We start from the raw sequence: 23,409 nt of genomic DNA, 5'->3' as shown, positions 1-23,409 counted from the left end.
TCCTTATTCGACGGTCGTCGTGTCATGACTTTTCATTTTCATATCATGTTTCATCTTTATCGATTTAATTTGTTTTCTTTTGTATATTACAAACTTGTTTTATATTATTTATTTGCTTGTTTTTCATGTTTTTTGTGTGTTTTTATTGATTTATTTATTTTTGTATTTAATCGAATTGGATTTTGGAAAAAAAAACTAACTGGAAATCATGCTGCATTAACAAAACGAACCAAAGCAATGCTGCTTAATAACATTAACCCATGATGTTTTGCGCTCAACAGCAACTTCTAACGGTTGTGAAACTTCCTTTTTTTCCCGTCCTAAAATTAACCTGCTCGTCCCTTTTCTACACTCCTCTTCCTGCTACCTGTCCCATACCCTTCTTGAACACATTGAACATCCCGCCGCCGCCGCTGCTGCGTGCTGCACACCTGCATACCGTGCCTGAACGAGATTTGACTGATTGAAATTCTTTTTTATATTGTATTCTTCCACTCCCACCCCACATCAAACATCTTTCTCTATTCTCATGGCACCCAAAAAACTCGACCAACTGGAACTCCTGGTCCTTCTTCATTTGCGTGTGCGTGTGCTCGTGCCATGCCATATCATCGCTCGCCCGTCGTGCGCGCTCGCTGTTGTTGCTCTGTTGTGCTCCCGCTATGTGGATGTTGTGACCGCGCCTGCTCCTACCAACACACACACACGCCACTAACACCACCCAGACTCCGATTCCGGTCTGGGACGGGCGACACCACCGAGGCGAGCACCGTCACCGGGAATGGGCCCGTCGAGCCGCCATCTGCCTTCGCCGTCCGGGCCGGGCTCGCTGCCGCCCGGGTTGATCACGAAGCGGCGCGGCTTCGACGACGGTTCCAGCGACATCTCGTCCAACGCAAGCTCCATGATGGATTACAACGGTCTGTAGTTGTTGTGTTTTCGTGCTCTCTGCAAACCATCATCAAGCTCGAGCTTTTGGTTTCGCGTTTGCACTATAATGTGTTTGTGGCCAAAAGACCCTCCCCCAGACATGAGAAGTTCCATACTAATGCATTGTTTTTTTCGCTTCAAATTGCAGGACCGAGATTGTACAAGCAACCGGCCACAAAATCGAACCGCGGCATCATCCTGAATGCCGTCGAGTACTGTGTCTTCCCGGGTGCGGTGAACCGCGACGCCAAGCAGAAGGTGCTGGAAAAGATTGCCCGCTCGGAGGCGAAGCACTTCCTGGTGCTGTTCCGCGATGCCGGCTGCCAGTTCCGCGCCCTGTACGGCTACTGGCCGGAGAACGAGCAGATCATCAAGCTGTACGGTACCGGCCCGAGCCAGGTCGATGATGTGATGTTCGACAAGTTCTTCAAGTATGACACCGGGCACCACCCAACTTTCGCACTCAAACAGTGTAAAGTAACCGCTTGTTTTCCCCTTATTTCTCGTTACCAGATACAACTCGGGCGGTAAATGCTTCGCCCAAGTGCACACCAAACACCTCACCGTCACGATCGACGCGTTCACGATACACAACTCGCTCTGGCAGGGCAAGAAGGCGAACCTGCCGAGCAAAAAGGATATGGCACTGGTGATTTGAGGCTCGCAACCGCCGCCGTACACCCGGAATGTCCGGAGCCCACTGTCCCCTTCGGTCCCTCCCACTGCTCCTCATCACTCTTCCCACTCTACCGACAGTATCACGCGTCGTGTCGTATCCCACCAACGGTCCAACGACGGCAGTGGCGACAGTAACCGCCGAGCAAGGCAACAGTCGTAGTACAGTTTCATCCCCTCCACTCAACCAGCAGCGAGTGTGTATTTTGTGTGTTTGAGGGACGGTTTACGGCCGTGATTAATATTGCACACACACGTGAGGCCTAGCACACATTAATTTGCATATTATTTCAATAAGTATACTTTGATGGAAATACTTGTTGTGCCCTATCCACCGGATTTTGTGGGAGGCATTATCATTTTGTCGCGGTTTTTTTTTTCTATATGATTGTATTTTTCTTTCTTTTTTCCTCTTGTCCTTAAATATATCCTTTTTTGCTCCCGTTCATCTTTTGACGACTACCTATATGTAGCAGCGGCAGCAGCCGTAGCTGCCCTATGCGTTCGTGGTTGGTGGTGGCGTGTCTCCCCACCAAATGATGAAGTGTAATGTTAAGTTGTTCTAACCAATTTAATACTGAAGAAAACAAAAAGACAACCAGTTGTAGTGTGCGTGTGCGGCAAGGCACGGAAAGATACACGGGCTGCAGCGAAGCAGTGTAGAATGATGCGAAGAGCTAAGTCATCCCTAAGTTAGGCTACTAGCGTGGTAAGAGCTTTGATTATGCGTACTGCTGTTTGCGTACAAAACGGATACGTAGTCGCTATTATCTTCCTTTCTTTCCGCACGGTATTTCTATTTTTGAACCTTTTTTAAGGGGAGGCGAGAAAGTCCACCCTTTAACCACAAAATACTGCACAGTTTGTTGTTCGGGTTTGTGCGCTCTCGAACGCCGCATCCCTCTTCGTTGTTGCGTATTCCCCGACATTCCTGCAAACTAAAAATGTATCTCTTTCGTTTTCCTCTTTTCACACTTTAAAGTGGCTCTCCTATGTGGCACTTCCTTGTGAAATTGCCTAACCACCCCCGCTCAATCCATCCACCCTTCTTACCCTTTGCTGTACTGTCACTGTAATTTTATAAGTTGAACAGAGTGAACCATTACAATTAAAACACTGAAAGCAAGCAAAACTGATTAGCATTGTAATGATTGAGGTAAAGAGCACAGAGATAACGTGTTCCGCACGATATACCAGAAAGCGACTCGCGACGAGACAGCAACAAAAAACAACAACAACTAGAAGTCTTTTAGAAACGTTAAACCATGAAAATACATAACTACTAGCAATTGTGAATGCGCGCATTAATTAAAAACAAAAAAACGCTGCTAAAATAAATTATTAACAGGACACAGTTGCGCGCTTGGGAGATATTATTATAGCCGGAGGTGAACCCAGAAGTAATACACAAAGGTGTTATAAATTATAAAGACTAATTATTATTGTACCGCTAATAATTATTTGTTAAACTATTATCCTTTTTTTTTATTTTCACCCTAATTTCACTCACCCTATCTCTCCCTCACCCGTATTGTTTTGCCTTGAGCGCGATATCGCCGATCGCCGAGAAGGGAGGGAAGAGGGTGGAATCTGAAAGTCGTTATCAATCTACTGACGGTTAAAGTAATCTTCTCTAGTTCGAACGTCATAAACACACGTTCAAGTAATATTATGATTAATAATTATTATAATTACACTCCCGCAACGTTGTCGTTTAGTTGCAGCTGACCATCCCTTCCAAAAAAACGGCAAACGAATCGATATAACACACAGACACACACTACCCATATTAGTAACATTATGTTGTAATGTTTTTTTGAACTGTAAAATATTTGCTTACGTATTAATGATTTGCGCCAGGCGTGTGGAGACAGAGCGGCAGCGCATGTGTGCGCGTGAGTTGAGTGCGTTGTGCGTCTCGAGCGCGCACGCGGTAAAGAAATTAACAAGTAATAGGATGAGTCGATAGAGTCCGCGCGTATTCCGTATGCGTGTTGATGACGTACGTAGTCGTAGCGGTGCGCTAATCCGTCATTTTATAATACTTAAGTTTAAATCAAAGATCAAATATAATCGTTTTTATTAATATTTCCTTTTAGTCGTTTGATTTTGATTATTGTATATGTTTTGCTCTCTCTCTCTCCCCCGTTTCATTTCTAATTTATTTCTTTATTATTTATTTATACACAGCATCGTGTGCAATATGATCCACCTCGAAAAGGCTGGCTGGTTGGTGGCGGTGGGGCGGGGATACGTGTGAAGAAATCCATTTTATAATGACACACTCCAACGATAATATCAGTGCTCTTGAGGCGCAAACAGTTTGAAAAGCAGCAGCAGCAACAGCAGAACACGTTGCTGTCGAAAGAGAAGAAAACACATCAATAACGAATCTTAATCTCAAAGGTGAAAGGCGGAAGAAATACCTACACGAAACTATTAAACTCTACAAGCCTAGCTAAAATTGTGTGAATATACATTCCTAATCCTAACCACCACAAGTTGGCGCCAAGTTGGCAGTAAATGATGATGATGAAGATAACCTTTTCGAAAAAAAAACACAAGTTTCCCCCGTTCGTGAGTAAAAAGAAAACATTTATTGTGCCGCTGTTGTTGTACTTCTGTATCCGTTACTATTGCTCTGCCAAAACGTTTGCCTCCTTCAAAAGTTAGCTCTCATTTTGCTATTCTCGTTAATCGATAGCGCGCGTAGCCCAAACAACAAATGATGATGATGGTTCGTTCCTGTGTGATGCGCCGGCGTGTGTGAGTGGGACTGAGCGGGAAGAATTTGGAGAGGAGATATACATACTTAATGCGATAGAGAAAAAAACAAACCTTTAACACAACCCACAATGCGATAGCTCATTAGTAGAAACAGAATGGACACAGTAAGTCCATAGCCCCCCTTATTAATTGGACCCATTAGAATGGGAATGCTGTCCTCATTTCGATAGCAGATGAAGAATTGGAAAGCTAGCAACAATATAGTGGATAAAAACAGTCCCCCTCCCCCTACTTGTCCCCCAAGAGATGTGGCGAGCGATTGTCTGATTGTCTTGTATCGGATTTTTAGCAAAGTAGCATAATATTTAAAAACAACAAAACTAACCCTTCCCCGTTTTTATGTCGTTGTGTCGTACTACAAGCTCTACTCCCAACATCGGTGTGCACGGAACTCGTCGGAGAAAGTGTGGTGAAAGCGGAGGCAAGAAAGTGGTTTTATGCGAAGAAGGCAAAAGGAATGGTTAGCAAAGAAAATTATGATTTAAATAAGCAATTAAGATTTAAAGCGTATCTTTTCGTTTAAACACAGCATCAAACCGTATTTCGGATGATAATTTGAAATAAGGGTAAAATCGTTTTAGGGAAAGGACCGTGGACCGTGTGTTATCTAAAAGAAATCTAAAAGCTTTAGAACCTGTTCGTAATGTGGAGAGTGGGTGGTAGGTGGTGAAAAAAAACGTTTGTCATTATGCGCCCCCAGTTCTTACTTGGTTTTCGGTCGCTTCAAAAACACAGTTGATTTTTGCTTAGTTATTTACGCTTTGGATTTGATTGGCGGGCGCCGCGAGAAAGTGAAATTGGGAAACTAGTAAATGGGAACATCTCTTGCACGTTTCGTTGCCTGTGAATGTATCATAAATTGAACCAATAAATTAAACAATTTCAATAAGAGATCGATACGTTGGTGGTGTACATTATATGCCCGGGAGAAAGGTAAGCATTTCCACAAACGTTCAAGGGTGATGCGAATTCAACTGGCGTAGAACAGTTCTAGCTTCCGGTTAGCGCCATCTACTGTTCAAACGGAGGCGAAATTATTTTCAAAATGACAGTTGAATTCGACCGGTTTGCGCAACTGACAGTAGCTGTCATTTCAGCATCGCCCTTCTCCTTCCCCCCGGGAGTGATGTCATCCACTGTCAACAATTTCACGTACACCGTTCATCAGCGTAAATAAAATTCGCTTTTTCGTGTGGCTGTAACTAAAAAGCAGCGAGTAATAAAGAATGGCGGATCCGAAATTCCAATATTTGCCTTATATCGTAAGCATTGAAAGATTAGCTTTCCAACACATGCACCGCAAACAGAAACACATAACCCGACTGACCACTGATCTCCTCTTCCTTTCAGGCACACGACCAACCGGACGTCTACGAAACTCCGGATGTGAACGAGGCGGAAACATCGGACTACGATGAGGACGAGCCGGTGAACGATGCGATCGAGCGGCTGCACATCTCCACCAAGGACTCGATCGGCAAGTTCCGCGGCAAATATCTGACCGGTGAGGTAGATTTTTCCGACGGGATCGGGCGGAAGAATCGGCTCGGCTATGACGCCCGCAGCCTGGACTACGAGCTGGCGGGTGAGGGTGAGCGGGAAACGCCGCTGCAGCGCTGCCACCGGCTGAAGTGCGAAATGAACGAGCTGATGGAGGAGATCGAAGCGTCCCGGGCGGACACGGGCCGCACGGCGGAAGAGAAAGCTTCCCACGAGACGGTGTTCGGGGTGGTCAGCACGGCCAAGAAGGTGCTGGAAAGCCTGAAGCTGGAGCAGGTGATCGGTACCGAGGTGGTGGCCGGAGGTGCTGGTGGGGGCGATGCGGAAGCGAAGAAACTGATTGCGCAGATCGAAGAGTACAGGAAGACGGGCGCGGTGTCGAGCAGCGATCCGAAGGTGGTCGCGAACGAGCTGGTGCAGAGTGCGCGCGTGGCACAGCTGGAACATCGGCTGCACCAGCTGGAGGTGGCGGTGGGTGCGAAACCGGAACGCATCAGCCGGCTGGCGGGCACGACCGGGACGGGCAATTTGATCGAGGCAGTGCAAAACATATCGGCCAAAGCGGCACTGCTGCAACCGTCCCAGCTGGACACGATCGAGCAGCGGTTGAACAATCTGCTGCAGCAGATGAACAGCATACAGGAGAAGTCGAACGCCACGGGGCAAGATCCGAACCGGGAGCAGAAGGTAAACATGCATTTTGGTTTATCTTTCCGTTTGTTTGATGGTAATTTTTTCTTTTCTTTCTAGATCTTGGAGCTTTATGAAATCGCGAAAAGCACCGAACCGATCGTACAGGTCCTGCCCGACATATTGAACCGTATGCTGACGCTGGAATCGTTGCACAAATATGGTAAGACGTCGTGTTTTTTAATTGAAAAAAGGATCTTATTAATCGTTGTCCCTGTCCCCTCACAGCCACCAACTTTAGCAAGCTGTTCGCGGAGCTGGAAACCACACAAGCCTCCATCCTCAATGGGGTGGCCGCCAACAAGACGCTGCTCACCGGCGTGCAGGAAGCATTCGCGCAGAACCTGGAAAACGTCAACAAGGAGGTGAAGAAGCTCGAGGAACGCATGACCAAACTGCAGCAGATGATCAAGTAGGCTGTAGGCGTGCCTCCGGTGTAGAAGATAGTCCATTCTCTCGTAAGCTGTGTCTGCTGTGTGGTAAGAATGCTTCGTCACAATTATTCCACCCCTCTTACTGCAATGATACTTTGTTTTCGTCCGTGTGAAAAAAAAAACAACTAAAAACGTGAATATTTATTTAATCGCAATCTATTAATTTTAATTATTCATTGGTCGCAAATGTTAAATGAAGCTGCTTTGTGCAGGTCGCTGAACGGCGGCATGATTTATTCCAAGTAACAACTAAACAATTAGTTTTTTGTTTTTTTTTTTAGAGTTGAAGATGACATTTGTTGAAGAAATCTACGAATAGCCCTTACCAATTGTGAATTAATATTAATATACACAAAGGTTTTACGAAAACACCGTCAAGTTGCGTCAAGGTGAAAGTGGTTGAAAAAAAACCAAGGATTCCTTCGATCGATTTTGCTTAGCTCCAGAGAAGGCTATCTGTGAATGTGAATCTGTGTAAGTCGTAGGTCGTAAGTCTACCTAAAAATACTGCAGACGATCCTGGGTTTGCCGATCAACATAGAAAAGATTATGTAATGAGGCAAATCTTTACCAAACTCAGGTCAAAATCTGTAACGGTAACAACATCGAAATCGTAATGCCTGCCAGGAAGAGGCAACCGATTAACCAATTTGGCTGCACCCTGTGCAAATACTTCTTAACGATAGGATTTTTCGTGCATAATTACATAGTTCCAGTCCTCATTAACGCCTCATAATGAATGACTGGACGGTCCGTTCTGCTAAAGGTAATCCAATTGGTCACGTTTCCAATGGAGAGGCTACAACCCGCCTAGCTCGACCCAGTTAGATTTGGGTAAATCTGATTCAGTTTCATGAATTTGAATTTGAATTTTTGAAATGATTCCATAAATCTGAATCTCGGTTGCAAAGATTCATGCATTTCAAAAGTCTCATATAATTCGAAAAATTCACGAATCTCTAGGAATTGGTGAATCTTAACATCTCCAAAGATTCATAGAGCTTGAGCTGCTCATTATTCTTCTTTTTGGCGTAGCAATCTACGCGGTCATGATAGCCTATACAGGCTTTCGGGACTTCTTGGCAAGTACCATGCAGCCGGGTAGTTTTTTTTTTTGCTACGGGGAGACGGTCCATGCGAGGCTTGAACCCACGACGGGCATGTTGTTAGGTGGGATCGCGCCAATACAATACAGGGCTTTCCAGGGGTTCTCATAGTTGTCGGACACTTTCTTGACTCTTTTCTATTAGAAGTGAACTTGATATGTTGGGAATTGGACTGTATGGCACCCTTTTTGGACAGGCTTAGTGGAAATTCCGATTGAATTTGTCCAACAAGGATGATATAGAGTCCAATTCTTTTTACATTAAGTTCATTTCACTTAAGAGTCAATAAAGTGTCTCACAGCTATGAGAACTCCTGGAAAACCCTTTATTGTGAAAATCATACATCTTTAAAGATTCATGAATCCCTGGAGATATATGAAACATCGCACACAAGTAATGGACAAAAAAAGGAAAGCAACTTTTCGGCGTTTTTTGATGCGCAAATTTATTCCTCAACTCATTAAAGCTATTTCCCTACGCGCTTAGCTGTCTTTATAGCCTCCGACAACACCCTTGGTGTATTTGTGTTGTGCCCATGTGGTGTGCATTTGAAACAACTTAGTTACAGTCCCCACCATCCACCGCCCCTTAATGCCCCCTGCTTCTTAAATGGTGCTTATCTTATAGTTTGTTGTACTAAATCTACCCGCTTGCTTGCTTGATCTGACCATGTTTTCGTCGCCCGATGCACCAACACACCACCACATACGCATACCACACAAGTGGCCGCCCGTTTTGTTCTTATGGAAATTTAAGGTGATCGTCACACCAAAAGAAAGAAAAAAAAAGAGAAATTCCCTTATCCTTAAGAGCTCCACCCCGCAGGGATGGAATAAATTAGAACCGAAAAAAAACAGGACAAAACACAATTGATCGATGGAGCACTACTGATTGAACTTGACGCCTATGTTGTTCACTCGCTTGCGCATATTCTCCAGTATGTCCTCCGCCAGCTCCTCCACCGTGGTGTACCGGCACTTCTGGAAGCTGTAGATGTCGCACAGGAAGCCGATCGTCTCGTCCTTGAAGTACTGGCACACGTCCTTCAGGTTTTCGTTCGGCCCGAAGAAACCCCACACCATCAGCGGGGACAGCTGCTCGGTGATGCAGTAGAAGTGCGACATGAAGCCGTTCGGGAACTTGAGCATGCGCTTTTTCGCCTTCAGCACCGACCAGACGGCGGTCGCTAGTGCCGACTCCTTGAACCCGTTCGACAGGAAGCGATTGTTGATGACGGCCAGCACACTGTTGGGCGGTGCGTCGAGATCCCGGAACGCGTCCAGTATGATAAAGTCCAGCACCACGTCGTAGAACGTCATCGCTTTGACGTTGCGCGACTCCAGCTCCAGCTCGATGTCGACCCAGTTGTTGGGGTTTTGGAGAAATTCGAGCATCGATTCGTACGCGACGAGGAAATCCTTCGGATCTTTATCGCCCAGGCAGAGCAGATCGGTCAGTATCTGTCGGCCGGTGTCCGCTACCCAGCGTCCATTTTTGGGATCCTAAAGAAAGGGAGGGGGGTTTAGAGAGAATGTTGCTTTTAAAATCAATCCCCACCAAGGCGTCCTGAGCGAATCGCGCGAATTACCTTGAACAGCAGCTTGAAGGCCAGCCGTATGCAGTGCAGCTTCGCCAGGTACTCGGTATCGGACGCACAGCCGACCATGTCGGTGCGCAGCGTCCGGTACGGTATCTGCTGGTCGTCCATCGTTTCGAGCGCGCTCGAGTACAGCGGATACCGTTCCAGATCCATGAACGATTCCGTGTCGTCGAACTCGCGCAGATCGGCCACCTGGTCCAGGGCGGACGCGAAGCTTTCCGCCGAATCGAAGTTCGGATCCGACCCGGACCGGTGCCCGTTCGTGAGGCCGTGCTCCACCCCGGTAATGGCTTTCCGCTCATCGTCCCGGTAGAGCACGGATCGTTCGTCCAGGAAGAGCAGCTCACCCTGCTCCTGCAGGTTGTAGGCAGCGTCCAGCAGGTTCTGCAGCTCGCGACAAAACTCGTCCTGATCGACGTTTGCGGCCCGGCCCGGGATGATGTCCGTATCGTTGCGCCCGGTCAGGGCGTCCTCCCAGTAGCTGACCACGTTTTCCAGCGCCTCCATGCCCATCACGCCGAGCTGCTGCGGGGTAAGGGGCGTTGTGTTTCCGAGCAGCGAGACGGTGCCCATCGCTGCGACCGGACCTCCGGCGGCCACTAGCGACCCGGACGCGAGCGACATGCGGTCGGAGATGGCGTGAACGGACCCGCTGGGACTGTACGAGCGGGCGGACACTTTCGAGCCGGCCACCGACATGATATCGTTCGGGCTGCGGACACTGTTGCGCGTCCGTCTGTTGCCGGGCTTGCGTATCCGGCGCTGCTGCGGGAGTGGCGTTCTCCGCCGGCCAAGGTACGCGGCAAGAGCGCCCAGCAGAGCCACGCCAGCCGATACGGATAGGATAATGATCTAAAAGGAGGAGAAAAGGATTAATTGGATGTAATTATGATAGCAGGAATAGCCACCAGGCGTTACAAAATACCTTCTGTGAGGTGGATACATGAATGGGAAGATACTTGGAGACGCTCATCTTGGCGGGATCGGGGTCTGTGTTCGGGGTCGTGCAGCAAAATCCAACTTCGCTTTGCTTCTTATCAAAGCAACTCGAGATCGTTCGTAAATTCGTTCCGCGGGCTTTTTTTGCTGCTGTGGATTAGGTGCGCCACTTTCCGTGTGTGTGTGCGAGTGGTGTGTTGCTTAACTTTGCTGGCGTTTCACCACTGCTCCCAACCGCTCTTGCCTCACGCGTGCGTGTGTTATCTTAACCGAGCCATTTATCACGCCTCGGGATCGTAGTGTTAGCACCGTCGAGCGAACAATCTTTTCACGAACAAAACATCAAAACGAAAAGGACTTTAGGACAATTAAAAATAAACACTACACAAACACACACGCAAACACACTGGCTGGCTGGCTGTCTGGCTGTTCCCCCGTACTGGCGCTTTCTCTTCCTTGCGTGTGTTTTTGTTTGATTGGTCACGATTTCGATTCCCGTGTGGCACTGGCACTTGGAGCAAGCGAGAGAAGTTTCCCGTTCTTCTTCACACGCGGCACACTGTTATCACATGTCTCGATTGGTTCGGTCCTGAGCTGCTAATTGGTCTGCACCGGAAGGACATGCCTTTGCATTTGCAAGGGCCGAGTTCCGTGGTTACCACAATGCCGTCTGTCGGTCGTTCGGTGTGTGTGAGTGCGTAACCTGATCGCGGTCAGAAGGTGCACACCAAGACGGCACTGCGCGCGTAGTGTTTACGTCACTGTGTGAGAGGCGCCCCACTTTTTCTACCACTTTTCACCCCTGTGCACTACTTCTGCTTCTTCATCTTCTTGCACTTGTTTAGGGTGGTTTTGGTTGTTTTTGTGTTGCCTCTTTTGCCCACTTCGTTCGGTGCGATATGTGCTGAATAGTTTGACAGACCCGAACGGAACGTAAACATTCCCCCAGCGGAGCACGTGCGCTGGCTCATTCCGCTGAATTATTTCCATGAATGTATGAACAAATGTCTTTTTATTTATTATAACTTCACTTTCATCTGAAAAATTATTCGAACAACCTCATTTTATGGTTTAAAAAAGAAATTTTGAATTTAATTTTGCATTTTTAACGAGAAAACCGCAACAGTTTGACACCCCTGTCTCGCAAAGCGACTTTGACAGCTGTCAACGCGCCGGTTCGTATTCAGCACTTTTGAAGGGTTGTTTGTTGTGTTTACGTTTTTTTCTAATCATCTCGCGGACCCTTCAAACATTAGAAAGAAGAAGAAGAAGAAGCTCCAAGAAGCGGCAAAAGAGGTCGAGCGCATATCGCAGTTCCAAGTGCCAAGATTAAATAATCATGTCGTAGGATGAGACCGTGCCACTGGTCTTTTCGCGTGTAAGCTTCTCTCGTTGGTGTGTAGATTAACGCCCTTTTTAGCAAAACAATCAAACGTAGGGCCAGCCCGACGCCCAACAATCCACAGCGATGGGACGTAAGCGCGGCACGGGAACCAAGATGTCGGCCGGCGGAAGAGTGACGGAGCTGGCGGACGAATCGTCCGACAGTCGCAGCCGCAGCAGCGACAGCGGGGGACGGTCGGCCTCGGTCACGCCGGTACAGGAAATGCTGGTGGCCAGCGTTGGACGTGGCCGTAAGCGGGGTCGAGGCGCTGGTCGGGGTGCTGGACGAGGACGGGGTGGTCGCGGCAGGGGTGCATCATCGCTGGGTGTCAATTCTCCGCCGCCGGTAGAGGAATCACCGTACGCCGATGGTGAGATGGTGGAGATGATAGAAATATTGGACGATGAAACGAGCAAATCGCTCGAGGGTGCTCCCGGCGACGACTCGGTTGTGGTGCAGCAGGAGGAAGAGGAGCTGACGGATGAGGTGCAGCTGCTGGACTGTCAAACGATCGATGGTGAGACGATCGTCGTGACGGAGGAAACGCTGGTGGGAAGCGAGCAGGCGGACGGGACGCTGCTGGTGGACGGGGAAACAACGGTGGTGTACATCGAGGATGAGCCGGAGGTGGCGGACAGCGGGGCCGGCACGCGCAAGTCCAAACGGCAGGTAAAGGCGACGAACAAGTTCCGCGACTTTGTCGTGGACGCACCGCTGCCGATGAATCAGGTAACGTACACGTCCGGCTGGGTTCCGCACGCCGCAAGCACATCATCCGATTTATCGACGTATTTCTTTGCCCAGCAGCCGGTGCGCACGTACTCTAGCGGCAAATCGCCTCGGCGGGTGGCGGGCACGATCGGCAGTGGCATGTTGCAGCCCGGCACGAGCAAACAGCAGCGAACTTCGCTCCCGGCAGCGGTGTACGAAACGCCCACGAAGGAGGCACCACCACCCAGCAGCACGGCGGCGGTACGTGGCGGATCGACCGGGGCAAAGCGGGGTAGAAAGAAGAAACTGGTCGCCCCCAGCATCCTGGACATTGCGGGGGTCGATCCGTGCGACGAAACGATACAGCTGCCCCGGCCGGAGGAGCGAAACAATTCGCTGATTTCCCTCCGGATCGATGGAACGGTGTTCGGGGACGATGACAGCATACACAGCTCGAGCTCCCAGGAGCTGGTGGAGAGTGGTCCACCCATCATGGGCGGCGGGACGAGGGGTAGAAAGCCAAAGGTGGCCGCGGTGGGCAGTACACCGGAACGGCCGGCCGGGTCTACGTTTATTAGACGGTCGTACAAAACGCCCGCCAATGTAAATGCGGCGCTGGAACCGAGCACGTCCGTCGAGGCGGAAGTGGTTGCGCCCGAACCGGTCGTTGACGATGAGGATGTGATAGTGCTGCAGGCCGATGAGATCATTATCGATGCGCCGGAGGAGCGGCCGACATCCGGCCGGGGCAGTCGAGGTGGTCGTGGTAGCCGCGGTGGGCGTGGATCGCGTGGCGGACGGGGCAGTCGCGGTGGCCGTGGAAGCCGCGGTGGTCGTGGAGGAAGGGGAAGAGGAGCAGCCAGAGGTGTGATGGAGGGTGGTGAGGAAATGGTGAACGATTCGGTGGAAGGAGAGCGCGAGAAGGAAGAGGAATCTGTAGCGAAACCATCGGAAGAGTCTGCTGAAGTCGTGGAAGTTGCGATGGAACACGTGGAAGAGACGGCACTGGAAAGCGCAACGATTGAAGAAGTAGTGGAGGAGAAGGTGGAACAGCCTGAAGAAGTTGCAACTGAACCTGAAGTTCAAGCTGAAATTGCTCCGAAGGAAGAGGAGGAAATTCCAGACAAAATGGATTCTACAGAACAACCAACAGAAGCGGAACCGACATCAATGGTAGTGGAAACGCCTGTTGAACCAGTGTGTGAGGTAGAAACAGCTACGGTTGAGGTTTGTGTCGAAGAACAACCAGCTCCCGTTGAACCAATTCCAGAAAATAAACCTGATCTGCCTGAAGAACTGCCCCACGATGAACCAACACAAAAGGACACTCCGTCAGACACTGCCACCAACATAGCAACCGAACAAACAAATCTCCCAAAAGAACCAGAAATTACACCACCCGAACAGAACGCTTCCGTCGAGACAGAAAAGCCCGATCGGGAGGATCCTGCACCCCCGCCGAAGCAAATCGTCGAAACACCGCCGAGAAAAGAAAAGCGAGACCAGGACACGAAGCTGACCGATTCGGGCGGCTCACGCAAAGGATCCAGCAAAGAGCGACCGCCCAAAGAATCGCCATCGAGCCGGGACAAGTATCGTGCGTCGGAAAAGTCCACCCCCGATGAGGATCGCTCGCGGGGAGAGCAGCGTAAAAAGGAGCGGAAACGATTGGAGGAGGAGATGCGCAAGCGAACACAGTCGAAAGAGGTTAGTGATGGGGCAGTGCGTGTGAAAGACGATCGGAAGCTTAGTTTGGATCGTGTGTCGTCAGCTGGCACGGAGCGTGATCAACACGTGCCATCAGGCACGATGGCAAGCGATGAGAAGGAAAAGTTAAGAAAAGGAAAGGAAGCGGATAAACGGTCGTCCGACGTTGGTACTGCGGGTGAAGCGAAAGAAAAGAACGTCCCCACGGAAAGCTCCATCCCTTCCAGCAGCAAGAAACGTCCGTCGGCAATTCCACCCCGTCCGGATAAGCCGAAAAAGTGTTTCGAGTCGGAGATGAAAGCGTTGGAGCTGCAGCCAATATCGCGCACGAAAGCACCGCACGATGAATCGCGCCGCCGAGCGGAAACGAAGGACCGGGACGATTCCTCTTCATCGTCTTCCTCCCACCGGACGAAGGAACACAGTCGGCATAGCAGTGGCAGCAGTAGCAGCAAGCACAAGAGCTCGAAATCATCGTCCTCGCATGAGGGAGCGACCGCACGTCGACTGGACACAAGCGGGCATCGCTCGAGCCGCCCCAAAGAAAAGGAAGAGGAGAAGCAACAGCGCGATCGTGGCGAGGGTGGGGAAAAGGAACGCACCAGTCGGAAGAGCGTCAGTGCGGGCGGCAGCTTTCTTCAGGAGGAAACGAATCGCGATCGTTCGATAGTGAAGAAATCGTCCAAAACGAAGGACTCCAAGCGAGATTCGTCCAAAGCGAAGAGCGGCGTTGAAGCCGTGGAGGAAAAACCGGCGGAGAAGCCGCTCGTTACGGAGAGCCCTCAGAAGAAGATCGAGGAACAGCCGGTTGAGACGAGGAATGTTCCGGAATATCCGCCGGTTGAGCAGGAACTCGCGGAACCGATCAAAGCGTCCCCCGAAGCGCCGAGGATCGTAACGAAAGCGTCGCTCAAGATGTACAAAATGGAGGAGTGCGTTGAGGCGGAGCTGCCGGCACCACCACCTCCACCACAACAAGCTCCGGAAACATTCCAAGTCACTCCAAAGGAGGAGGAGATTCACGTCTCTGAGGTTGTCCAAACAAAGGTTGCCGAGTTGCCAACGCAACTCCCCGTGAAAGAGAAACCTCCAGCCACCGTTGATGCTGTCCCTCCGATGGAACCCAAACCGGAGACGCAACAGCTTGCCGAGCTGAAGGAGGAAGAAGCGTTTAGTGACGCGGAAACGCTACGTTCCGATTCGGTGGCCGGCCTCTCAGACAGTGAGGGTCTTTCCGCCCCGTCCCGATGCAGCAGTGGCTTCCCGTCCGAGGATGATTCCGGGGTGCGGAGCGGTGCCAGCACACCGTACGATCTAATGTCCTGCGATGAACCGGATCCGGCAAGCAGCGGCGGCAGTGGCAGCGTGACGGTTGTCCCTCCTTCGTCCGTTCCGTCGGTGGAGGAAGCACGCGATGAGGATCGTGACTCGCAGCGCGTCGATATGGTACGGTTGGTGGAGAGCTACATCGACGATGGCGTCATTCGCCGTTCGACCCGCATCAAGACGATCAGCTCGCAGAAGCAGCGGACCAGCGGCCACGGGCTGGTGCGCGATAGGGACAAACTGATGAAAAAATCGTCCGGCGCGGTGGGCGATGCCTACGGCACTGCGGAAGCGCTGGCGGGCGGCTATTCGGCGAGCGAGATGGCAATGCAGTCGGGCGGCCATCTGCAGGGCGCGGCGGGTGTAAGCGGCCCCGCCTGGCCTGTCATCGCTAACGAGGGCGATAGCGCGAACGTGGAGCTGTCGGAGGAGTATCTGCGCGACATGGAGGAAAAGCTGAGCCGGTTCGAAACGATCCGCGAGAACATCTACCACAGCGACCGGATCGTGAGCAGGGAGGCGAAGAAGATGACGTGCGATTGCTTCCTGACGCACGAGGAAATTGAGCGTGGTGAGCACGGGTGCGGGGAGGACTGCCTGAATCGGCTGCTCATGATCGAGTGTGGTTCGCGCTGCACGGTCGGTGATCGGTGTACGAACCGGCGGTTCCAGCGGCAGGAGTACGCCCACTGCCAGGTGTTCCGGACGGAGAAGAAGGGCTTCGGCATACAGGCGAGCAGCGCGATCGCGCCGGGCGAGTTCATCATGGAGTACGTGGGCGAGGTGCTGAACAGTGCGCAGTTCGACGAGCGGGCGGAGGCGTACTCGCGGGAAAAGAACAAGCACTACTACTTCATGGCACTGCGGAGCGATGGCATTATCGACGCGACGACCAAGGGCAACATTTCGCGCTTCATCAACCACTCGTGCGACCCGAACGCGGAAACGCAAAAGTGGACGGTGAACGGGGAGCTGCGGATTGGGTTTTTCAGCACGAAGTACATACTGCCGGGGGAGGAAATTACGTTCGACTACCAGTTCCAGCGGTACGGGCGGAAGGCGCAGAAGTGCTACTGCGAGGCGGAAAGCTGCCGCGGGTGGATCGGCGCGAAACCGACGGGCGAGGGCCGGGATTCCGAGTTTGAGGAGGAAGATGAGGAGGAGGAGGATGAGGACGAGGAGGAGGGAGATGAAGGCGAGGAGGAGGAGAGTGAGGAGGAGGAGGAAGGTGGTGTGAAGGTTGATCTGGCGGAGACGGCGGCCTCGGTGCAGCAATCGGCCCAACTGGACGTTGGTAAAGCGGTGAAGGGTGCTGCATTGGCGGCGGCGGCAACGGCCGCAGGGGCTGGCGATCGGCCGGAAGGTGGCAAGTCGGATGCCGCGCCAGTTGCACCGACGAAGGTAAAGAAAACGCGCAAGAAGCGCACAACGGGGCGCAAGCAGCGACGACTGGAAATTCACGAAGATCCCGACCTGGACGAAGAGATCAACAATCTGCTCAAGACGGGGCTCAAAAACCAAGCGCACACACTCAAACTGTCCCGGCTGATGGTGCGCGCGAAGGACATCAAATCACGCAGCCGACTGCTGACCCTGCTGCAGAGTGGGGAGCTTCCGTGCCGCCGCCTCTTCCTCGACTACCACGGACTGCGGCTGCTGTACGGATGGATCTGCGAGTCGACCGAATCGATCGAGGACCTCAAGTTCCGCATCCAAATCCTGGACACGCTCGACCGACTGCCAATCTCGAACAAAACGATGCTAAAGGACAGCAAAATACTGCACACGGTGGAAAAGTGGGCCCGGGTGGAGAAGGGCAAACAACAGAAGGAAGTCGTCCCGGGTCCGACCGCTGTGCCGAAGGAAGAGCCACAACCACAGCTGCCGCCTCCTGCGCCAGCAGCGGTTGGTGAGAAAGCGGAAAAGGAAGTGTCGTCGCGCACCAGCTCGCCGAGCGATAGCAATGGGGCGGGCAGTGATAGCAGCAGCCAGCCGGCAACGGAGCGGCAGCAGCAACAGGCAGCGGCCAAGAAGGACCTGCTCGGGCTGGGCAGCATGGAGGTGCTGAAGAACATGCCGGCACTGCTCAAGCTGGCCGACCTGGGCAAGCTGAAAGAGATCATCAGCACGTGCGACAGTAAGGAGGTGGAAAACAAGGAGAAGGCAGCAGCGGCAGCAGCAGCCGCAGCAGCAGCAGCTGCGGCGGCGACAGCAACGACAACACTCTCAACGGATTCGCTCACCGCAAGCGTGCTACCGTCAGACATTCAGATCCCCGAGCCGGAGGACGAGAACGCACCGGAGGAGCAGCGGCTCGGCACGCAGATACGCATCCTTTCCTGCAAGCTGCTCATCAGCTGGATGAACCTGAAGGAGGTGTTCCGCATCCCGAAGAAGGAGCGCATCGAGCAGATGAAGGAGCACGAGCGGGAGGCGGACATGCGCTACCAGGCGATCGGGTTGGAAAACGACGACGAGAAGGAGGAAAAGCAGCAGCACCACCGGCATCGGGACGGCCGTGGCTGGGGCGACGGTCGTGGTTTCGTGCGCGGAAGCGGTGAGCCCAAGCGGCGCCGTTCGCTGGACGATCGCGACGCACCGTACGGGGGCGGGCTGGGCGGAAAGCTGAAGCGACCGCCGCCCGGCGGGCTGGCCGGTGTCGGTGGGTATGCGCCGCTGAAGCAGGACAACCTTTCCAAGCAGCAGCGGCGCCACCTGTTCGAGATGAAGGTCGCCCACGAGGAGGCCGAGCGGCGCAAGAAGGAGATGTGGCTGATGCACGAGAACGCGTGCCTGCGGTTCGGGCTGAACCCGCATCTCACCGCCCCGATGGACATTCCGGTGCGCATGAACCCGGCGACGGGCGAATACTTCTCGGAGGACGATCGCCTGCTGCCGACGCCACCGAGCCATGCGTACTTCAAAATTCAACCGCCACCGATGTCGACCAATCCGGACGATTACGAGCTGCCGGCGATGAAGCTGCCGCCGTACTGGCGCTTCGCGATTGACGAGCGTGGCCGGCTGTACTACTACCACGTGAAGGAGCGCATCCCGCAGTGGGAGCCGCCGAGGAAGCCGGGCGCCAGCCGGGCGGCGGTGGTGGCCGACGACGAGGACATTTCGCTCAGCTCCGACTCGAGCACGACCGATACGTGCGACACGAGCGAGGAGGAGCTGGCGGCCCAGTTCGAGCAGCTGCTCAAGAAGAAGCGCAAACAGCAGTCGAGCTTTAATTTGGGTAAGGGGAATGGGAAATCCGAGGGGGGGTTTAGGAGGACAGATATGCTAATTTTGATTTTGTTTTCCCTAAAACACACGCAGATGACGTGCTGGCCAAACCGGACGACATGAATGACGACATGTCGAAGGCACCGGTGAAGCGCGAAACGGGCGAATCGGGTTCACCGCAGATGCTAACGCTGGAGGAAATATTTGGCGAGTCGGCCAACGCGAGCACGGCGGCAGTGGATGAGGCCACCCTGCAGCAGCTGCTTCCGCGGCGCAAACGCAAGCACAGCCTGAAGTTGGTGCAGGCCCGCATTATAAGTGTAAGTGATCAGTGCGATCAGTGCGATCGGTCCGACGCGCAACAGATTAATGTTTACTTTCTTCAATCTCGTCCCTGCAGCCCCGCACCGAGGAGGACAAGCAGTACGGCCAGATGGAGATGAAGCGGTACAAGGAAACGAAGGAGAAGCTGCGCAAGCGCAAGGAGGAAGCGAAGCGGTTGCGCGCCCGCAGCATGTTCTCCAAAACGCTGGCCGACAATCCGTTCGGCGGTCCGCTGCTGGATAAGCCGTCGCTTGCGGCGAATGCCACCGCCACGGATGGGGCAGGTAGTGGCGGCATGGGCGGTGTTGGTGTCGGTGGTACCGGCGATGCGTCCCTCATGGACGATGATCTGGTCGTGTCGCACAAGATCGTGGAGGATAAGTGCATCGTAGACGAGCTGGATATACTGAACAAGAAGAAAAAGATCTCCCCGTACGAGGAGTGGAAGAAGGTGCAGCAACGGTTGGGCAAGAAGCGTAAAACGGCTGAAGAAATGACGGGTGAGAGTGGTGGTGGTGGTGCGGCCGTTGCGGCTGGAGGAAGCGGAACTGGTGGGCCCGCAGCTGCTCCAGCACAGCAGAGCGCATCAGACGGCGGTGGAAGCTCAGCCATGGCAACGGCGAAGCTTGCTAAGCGCAAGAAATCAAGCAAGGGCGATCTGAACAGCGAGGAGGCGAAGAAAATTAAGGAAAAGTTCCGCGTCGACATAGCGGGCGTGATCGTGCAGCATTTGAGCAGCTATCGGAAAGATAGCTGCCCGCTCGGCCGCATTACCAATACGGACGATTTCAAGCATCTCGCTCGGAAGGTAAGGAAACTTGGATGCTGATGCTCGGTGAAGGATGTTTTGAAAATTTCGTTTGGCTGTCCTATTTCTTTCAGTTAACGCATTTCGTCATGCTGAAGGAGCTGAAACACTGCGACAATACCGTGCACGAGCTGGAGGTGACGGACTCCGTTAAGACGAAGGCGCGCGAGTTCATCAAGAAGTACATGGCCAAGCATGGGCCGGTGTACGTGCGGGGTGAAAACGAGCCGGATTATTCGAACGTTGCGCTTTAATACGTTTGGAAGTGGTAGCAGCAGCAGCAGTAGCAGCAATCAGTGTCCTTTTCAGTGTGTTTATTAATGTTAACGGCAACGGCAATATTATAGGAACCGTTTATAGTGAAATAACCTTTCTAGGTTTTGGTGTAAATTTGAGTGATTTTCATGAATTAACAGTAGCTAGAAATAAATGTATGGATTTTGTAAAAATAAGAAGGAAAATAAATGATTGAAATATAATCAAATATTACAAGGTATCGAGCAAACTCCATGGACCGTCCATTGATGACTCAACGCCAGTGCTGCAAAATGTCACTGTCAATGACATAAAAAAATCTGACTGAAACAATATCCATGTCACAGTCACGTAATCATTTGTGATCATCAGAGGTGATACTCAAAACGATTGGTGTGATCAATGCATGCTTCGTTACATTTTGCTACCACCCAAGGTGTGTTTATTAAGGAGGTGAATTGTTAGCGCGTTTTCCGGGCGCCATCATTGAGTATTGTTATGTCAAATCGCATACAATTTTCTATACCCCCCTCCAGCCTTCCCCAATTTTAATACCGGAGCCCCCAGTATTGTTATGTCAAGTCGTGAAATGTCAATTTGCTCTGAAGCACTTCACCTACTAATATCCATACACCTTGCTACCACCGCTTGATCAGTCACTATGTCATGACATTTTTTTATTGTGATCAGTTCTGCCTCTGACTGACATAGTCATGACAAATTCCGGCTGAAACAAAATAATGTCAGCGTCACGAGCTGTACTGTGATGATCAGAGGTGAGACTCAAACAGTTGATGCGACCATCACACGCTTGGTGACATTTTGTTTAGCACCCAACTCTTGGTCAGTCACTTTGTCGCGACATTTTCTGCTTTCAAAAATATTCCTTTAATGCGATTTGATTGTCATAAATTACATAGTGTATCATTCCTGCAGCTCAAAATACAAAAACGTATAATTGCACAGTTTGTAACGACCATTTTAAATATCCCCTTCGCAAACTGTGCTACAACTTCGCCCCAGCACAGCTGTCAAACGGGCTGACAGCGCACCCGGTAGGCGAGTTTGAATTTCCGGGCGAAACCGGCGAAAAGCAAACGTCAGCGTGTGCCGTCTCTTTCGGGTTCTTTTTCCGGTCGGCCATCAGTGCCAGTGAAACACATTTCACTAAGTAGGTAAAATAGGCGTACAAAACCGCATCAAAGTGCCGGAAAATCGAGTGAAAATGAAGCGCAAATGGAAGCGGCGACATGTGCCCACCGACACCGATGAAGAAAATAGCAACTTTTATCGAAATTGTGCGTGAAACCGTGCCAAGACGAAAATGCGGTGTGTGCCCTCGGGTGTGCGGCTGCTGCTGGTGGTGTGGTGCGTGTGTTGTTGGGGGTTGTTTGTGGTGGTTGCACTCGTGTCGTCGGCAAACGCGTGTTCCCGTTTCGCTTCCTTTTGCTCACTCGATTTTCGGCGCGCAGAAAGCGGTATTTGGATTTAGAGAATTGTTTTATTAATAACCGCATTTTCATTGTTCTTCCCCCGCTCCGGCAGGCCAAAATGGGTAAGATTATGAAATCTGGTAAGGTGGTACTCGTCCTCGGTGGACGGTACGCCGGTCGCAAGGCAATCATCATGAAGACGTTCGATGACGGCACGTCGGACAAGCAGTTCGGCCAGGCCCTCGTTGCCGGCATCGATCGCTACCCGCGACGTGTGACGCGAAATATGAGCAAGGATCGCATCCACAAGCGTTGCAAGATCAAGCCCTTCATCAAGGTAAGCACGACACACCCGATGGAAGTGGCAGCAGCGGCGGCATGCGGCTGTTGGTATTTAATGACACCCGGTCTTATCATCTCCTCCCGCTTTTTCTCCTTCCAGATGCTGAACTACAACCATCTGATGCCGACGCGCTACAGCGTGCCAGATGTGAACCTGGACAGCAAATACAGCGTGGCTGACATGAAGGATCCGGCCAAGCGGAAGAAGGCCCGCAACCAGATCCGCTGCAAGTTCGAGGAGCGACACAAGACCGGCAAGAATAAGTGGTTCTTCCAGAAGCTCCGTTTCTAAGGCAACAACCTACTGTGCACAGAGGGGAAGACTCCGATGGAACCGGGCGGTGGGCGGAAGTAAAGAAGTCAGAGAGTACGAGTTTATCGCAGCGGGGATGTATCTTCTGCGTGCGGGTGTGTCATTTCCGGCCGTTTTTTGCACGCGGCTGGTGGCGGCGTTGGTTGTGCAGTGTGTGGCGTGCTGGGGCAGCGATGCACTCCGAGTTGTGTAGTGTGTGTGTACATGTGTATGTGATGGTGTGCTTTTTTGAGGAAGAATCGAAGAAGAAAAGTCCACACACACGCACCCGGCCGAGGGGTTATCCATCCATCCAATCCAGATCGTGTCCATCTGCTCCTGCCCCGCTGGACAGCCATGTAAACTGATTCGGAACCGGAACAACATTCATCGGTTCCGTGGTGTGAACGGTCGGAGAAGAAAGCACAGGCTCGTTTTGGATACCCAATAAATTCGTGTTATCTACTTGGAAAAAGGAAAATCTATTCTCTCCAGTGTGTGTATGTGTGTTTGTGCTGCCAAAAGGGGCAATAGAATAGTGAGAAAGTAATAGTTTATAAATGCATAATAATTTTTGTTATATTTCAGCTCTATAAGAATCAATCAGATGTTCTTGTTTGTTTATTTTTAGGGCATCATTCGTTATTTGAAATGGCTTTGGCGCTTGTGGCTTCATTCGGATTTCAAAATTTATCCTTAAACCAACGGCAACCGTTTATAGATGCAAAAACGAATTAGAAAAACTTTTCCGATATCGGCATTCAAAACACCGAGCAGAACACAGTATATTATATGAAATACAATGAAATGTACAACCAACAAATGAGAAAATAGCGTACAGTTGGATAGTTTGGTTTGAAATTTGCCAACGCAATACGAGGCCGGACACCTCGCCACCTTGTTATAAACGAAACAATCGGAAACGTTTTCAAAAA

General features: G+C 51.4%; 5 protein-coding genes across 23 annotated transcripts in view; 4 read left to right on the top strand and 1 right to left on the bottom strand.

Annotated features, from left to right (window-relative positions):
* LOC120959462 (patronin) overlaps window positions 1-3,693 on the top strand; it is a 59,843-nt gene extending 56,150 nt beyond the window's left edge. For 15 of the 17 annotated variants that reach the window (XM_040382862.2, XM_040382871.2, XM_049610380.1 and 12 more), the window contains 3 exons: window positions 726-920; window positions 1,079-1,361; window positions 1,444-3,693. In XM_040382862.2, the coding sequence (XP_040238796.2) occupies window positions 726-920; window positions 1,079-1,361; window positions 1,444-1,588 (623 nt within the window). In that variant the 3' untranslated portion in view covers window positions 1,589-3,693. The remainder of the gene's footprint in view (window positions 1-725; window positions 921-1,078; window positions 1,362-1,443) is intronic. The other 2 variants (XM_040382873.2, XM_040382872.2) reach the window with 1 other exon arrangement.
* A 1,821-nt stretch (window positions 3,694-5,514) lies between these two features.
* Window positions 5,515-7,242, top strand: LOC120959465 (dynactin subunit 2). The gene is made up of 4 exons (XM_040382874.2): window positions 5,515-5,654; window positions 5,743-6,579; window positions 6,643-6,745; window positions 6,811-7,242. The coding sequence occupies exons 1-4, from the start codon at window positions 5,619-5,621 to the stop codon at window positions 6,996-6,998; spliced, it is 1,164 nt and encodes a 387-aa protein (XP_040238808.2). The 5' UTR covers window positions 5,515-5,618; the 3' UTR covers window positions 6,999-7,242.
* Window positions 7,243-8,541: 1,299 nt separating this feature from the next.
* Window positions 8,542-11,573, bottom strand: LOC120955504 (mitoguardin). The gene is made up of 3 exons (XM_040376418.2): window positions 10,648-11,573; window positions 9,711-10,574; window positions 8,542-9,624 (listed from the first exon to the last, which is right to left on the bottom strand). Exons 1-3 carry the CDS (start codon window positions 10,693-10,695, stop codon window positions 9,007-9,009), a joined length of 1,530 nt encoding a protein of 509 aa, XP_040232352.2. The 5' UTR covers window positions 10,696-11,573; the 3' UTR covers window positions 8,542-9,006.
* Window positions 11,574-11,821: 248 nt separating this feature from the next.
* On the top strand, window positions 11,822-20,644 carry LOC120955503 (probable histone-lysine N-methyltransferase CG1716). Of its 2 annotated transcripts, none has more exons than XM_040376416.2 (5): window positions 11,822-12,774; window positions 12,850-19,030; window positions 19,114-19,340; window positions 19,421-20,152; window positions 20,227-20,644. In XM_040376416.2, the coding sequence occupies exons 1-5, from the start codon at window positions 12,130-12,132 to the stop codon at window positions 20,404-20,406; spliced, it is 7,965 nt and encodes a 2,654-aa protein (XP_040232350.2). In that variant the 5' UTR covers window positions 11,822-12,129; the 3' UTR covers window positions 20,407-20,644. The 2 variants fall into 2 exon arrangements, with proteins under 2 accessions (XP_040232350.2, XP_040232351.2); XM_040376417.2 differs by having other exon boundaries at window positions 11,823-12,774; window positions 12,853-19,030.
* An 828-nt stretch (window positions 20,645-21,472) lies between these two features.
* Window positions 21,473-22,959, top strand: LOC120955867 (60S ribosomal protein L27). Of its 2 annotated transcripts, none has more exons than XM_040377069.2 (3): window positions 21,473-21,578; window positions 21,953-22,177; window positions 22,283-22,959. In XM_040377069.2, the coding sequence occupies exons 2-3, from the start codon at window positions 21,959-21,961 to the stop codon at window positions 22,472-22,474; spliced, it is 411 nt and encodes a 136-aa protein (XP_040233003.1). In that variant the 5' UTR covers window positions 21,473-21,578; window positions 21,953-21,958; the 3' UTR covers window positions 22,475-22,959. The 2 variants fall into 2 exon arrangements, with proteins under 2 accessions (XP_040233003.1, XP_040233004.1); XM_040377070.2 differs by having other exon boundaries at window positions 21,495-21,582.
* The last annotated feature ends 450 nt before the right edge of the window (window positions 22,960-23,409 follow it).

This window comes from Anopheles coluzzii, chromosome 3 (assembly GCF_943734685.1).
Source record: "Anopheles coluzzii chromosome 3, AcolN3, whole genome shotgun sequence".
NCBI lineage: Eukaryota > Metazoa > Arthropoda > Insecta > Diptera > Culicidae > Anopheles > Anopheles coluzzii.
The sequence above is the reverse complement of the archived record's forward strand: the minus strand, read 5'-3'. Positions and strand labels throughout refer to the sequence as shown.

Bases quoted from the DNA above. Each gene is read 5' to 3' on its own strand.
- LOC120959465 (XM_040382874.2), top strand. From the start codon at position 5,619: ATGGCGGATCCGAAATTCCAATATTTGCCTTATATC. The intron at 5,655-5,742 runs GTAAGCATTGAA...TCTTCCTTTCAG, and splicing joins TCCAATATTTGCCTTATATC to GCACACGACCAACCGGACGT. The intron at 6,580-6,642 runs GTAAACATGCAT...TTTTCTTTCTAG, and splicing joins ATCCGAACCGGGAGCAGAAG to ATCTTGGAGCTTTATGAAAT.
- LOC120955504 (XM_040376418.2), bottom strand. From the start codon at position 10,695: ATGAGCGTCTCCAAGTATCTTCCCATTCATGTATCCACCTCACAGAAG. The intron at 10,575-10,647 runs GTATTTTGTAAC...TCCTCCTTTTAG, and splicing joins ATGTATCCACCTCACAGAAG to ATCATTATCCTATCCGTATC. The intron at 9,625-9,710 runs GTAATTCGCGCG...CCCTTTCTTTAG, and splicing joins CCTTCAAGCTGCTGTTCAAG to GATCCCAAAAATGGACGCTG.
- LOC120955503 (XM_040376416.2), top strand. From the start codon at position 12,130: ATGGGACGTAAGCGCGGCACGGGAACCAAGATGTCGGCCGGCGGAAGA. The intron at 19,031-19,113 runs GTAAGGGGAATG...AAACACACGCAG, and splicing joins GCAGTCGAGCTTTAATTTGG to ATGACGTGCTGGCCAAACCG. The intron at 20,153-20,226 runs GTAAGGAAACTT...TATTTCTTTCAG, and splicing joins TCAAGCATCTCGCTCGGAAG to TTAACGCATTTCGTCATGCT.
- LOC120955867 (XM_040377069.2), top strand. From the start codon at position 21,959: ATGGGTAAGATTATGAAATCTGGTAAGGTGGTACTCGTCCTCGGTGGA. The intron at 22,178-22,282 runs GTAAGCACGACA...TTCTCCTTCCAG, and splicing joins AGATCAAGCCCTTCATCAAG to ATGCTGAACTACAACCATCT.